General features: G+C 59.2%; 1 protein-coding gene across 1 annotated transcript in view; it reads left to right on the top strand.

The window, feature by feature from the left end:
- LOC116969227 (zinc finger protein 154-like) overlaps positions 1–2,500 on the top strand; it is a 6,756-nt gene that overhangs the window by 969 nt on the left and 3,287 nt on the right. The window contains exons 2-3 of the mRNA XM_033016126.1: positions 960–1,602; positions 1,771–1,947. Coding sequence (XP_032872017.1) covers positions 1,086–1,602; positions 1,771–1,947 — 694 coding nt within the window. The 5' untranslated portion in view covers positions 960–1,085. The remainder of the gene's footprint in view (positions 1–959; positions 1,603–1,770; positions 1,948–2,500) is intronic.

Raw genomic sequence — 2,500 nt, 5'->3', positions numbered from 1 at the left:
TCTTAAACTGTGTGGCCCCCGGTTCTGGGCTCCCCCAACATCGGGAACATGTTTCCTGCCTCTAGCATGTCCAAACCCTTAACAATCCTATATGGTTCAATAAGATCCCATCTCATCCTTCAAAACTCCAGAGTGTACAAGCCCAGCCGCTCCATTCTCTCAGCATATGACAGTCCCCCACATCCCGGGAATTAACCTGGTGAACTTACGTTGGGCTCCCTCAATAGCAAGAATGTCCTTCCTCAAAGTAGGGGACCAAAACTGCACACAATTCTCCAGGTGTGGTCTCTTTAGGACTCTGAACTCTGAGCCTGGCGTAATGTGTAGAGCCGAGGAATCTAGGAGTGTGGGTACGAGTTGGGCCGAAGGGCCCTGTTTCCAACACTGTATCACTCCATGACTCTATGACAATGTGCTTGAATAACTCAGCGGGTCAGGCAGCATCTGTGGAGAAGATAGACACAAAGTGCTGGAGTAACTCAGCAGGTCAGGCAGCATCTATGGTGAAAGGAATGGGTGACGTTTTGGGTCAACACCCTTCTTTGGTTTAGTTTAGTTTAGAGATGCAGCGCGGAAACAACAGGTCATTCGGCCCACGGAGTCTGCGCCGACCAGCGATCACCCCGTACACTAGCACTATCCCACGCACATTGGGGACAATTTAGCTATTTTGTGGAGGCCGATTAATTTACAACCCTGAACGTCTTTGAAATGTTGGAGGAAACCGGAGCACCCGGAATAAAAACCCACGCGGGTCAAAGGGAGACGTACAAACTCCACACAGACAGCACCCATAGTCAGGATCGAGCCCGGGTCTCTGGCGGTGAGGCAGCAACTGTACTGCTGCGCCACTGCCGCGCAGAATTATTTAACGGTTTCCTCTGCCATAAACACACCCAATATGTGCTAGTAATGTCCTGTTTGGCAGCTTGTTGACCCTCTGTGTTCCCCTCCTGCAGGGTTTAAGCGCCGTTGCTGTGGACGGAAAGACAGGGACGTGAGCGGACATTGAGCACGGCCAGGGTGCCAGTGAGCCCCCCGCCCCCGCTCGGTGTGTGGGCTGAGTTTCGAGGGGCTGAGCTTCGATGGAGGACCACATGATGGGGCACAACAAGGAGAAGCGCTATGAGTGTGACGTGTGTGGCAAGACCTGGCAGAGCCCGAGCCGGCTGGAGACCCACCGACGGGTGCATACGGGAGAACGCTCCTTCGATTGCTTGGAGTGCAGCAAGAGCTTCACCTTCGATAGCCAGTTGCAGCGGCACAACCTCGTGCACTCCGGCGAGAGGCCCTTCACCTGCTCTGACTGCGGCAAGAGCTTCAAGATGGCGAATGAGCTGAAGAGACACCGGTGGGTGCACACGGGTGAGAAGCCCCATGGTTGCTCCATCTGCGGCAAGAGCTTTGCCCTGTTGTCGGTGCTGCAGGTGCACTGGCGGGTGCACAGCAGTAAGGGGCCCTTCACCTGCTCCGATTGCGGCAAAGGCTTCAAGTCGGCACCAGCGCTGAAGAAGCACAGGCGTGTGCACATGGGGGAGCGGCCCTACACCTGCAGTGACTGCGGCAAGGGCTTCACCCACTCCAGCCACTTGCTGGTGCACCAGCGCATCCACACCGGCGAATGCCCCTACACCTGTGCCCAGTGCGGCATTGGCTTCACCCAATCCAGCAACCTGGTGCTGCACCAGCTCACCCACACTGGCGAGCGCCCCTACACCTGCACCCAGTGCGGCAAAGGCTTCACCAGCCCCACCAAGCTGCTGAAGCACAAGCGCACCCACACCGGCGAGCGCCCCTACACATGCGCCCAGTGCGGTAAGGGTTTCACCCGGTCCAGCAACCTGCTGGAACACCAGCGCACCCACACCGGCGAACGCCCGTACACCTGCGCCCAGTGCGGCAAGGGCTTCACCCAGTCCGGCACCCTGCTGAGGCACCAGCGCACCCACACCGGCGAGCGCCCCTACACATGTGCCCAGTGCGGTAAGGGCTTCACCAGGTCCAGCAACCTGCTGCAACACCAGCGCACCCACATCGGCGAGCGCCCCTACACCTGCACCCAGTGCGGCAAGGGCTTCAAATGCTCCTCCAACCTGCAGTCCCACCAGCAGGTGCACGCCGGGGACCGTCCCTTCCCCAGCCCGGTGAGTGGAGAGCGCTTTGCCATGGCCTCCCATGCCCTGTCTCACCAGCACGTGCACACTAGTGGCCCGCCCTACAACTGCCCGTACTGCGGTGAGCAGTTTGACAGCTCGCGGGGGTTGCGGCAGCACCGGCGGACCCACGCCGGCGAGCAGCTGCTCCCACTGTGACAAGAGAGCATGGGGGCTGCGGGAGCACCAGCGGATACACACCGGGGAGAGACCCTTTGTGTGCACTGAGTGTGGCAAGGGTTTCACCCACATGTCCAGCCTATGGCAGCGTACCCACAGCGGTGAGCGTCCCTTCCCCTGCCCGTCCTGTGGTAAGGGCTTCACCCTCCTTGACCACCTGCTCAGTG

Source organism: Amblyraja radiata, unplaced genomic scaffold (genome assembly GCF_010909765.2).
Source record: "Amblyraja radiata isolate CabotCenter1 unplaced genomic scaffold, sAmbRad1.1.pri S129, whole genome shotgun sequence".
In the NCBI taxonomy this organism is placed as follows: Eukaryota; Metazoa; Chordata; class Chondrichthyes; order Rajiformes; family Rajidae; genus Amblyraja; species Amblyraja radiata.
Note: the sequence above shows the minus strand (reverse complement) of the source record. Positions and strands in the feature narration are given on the sequence as shown.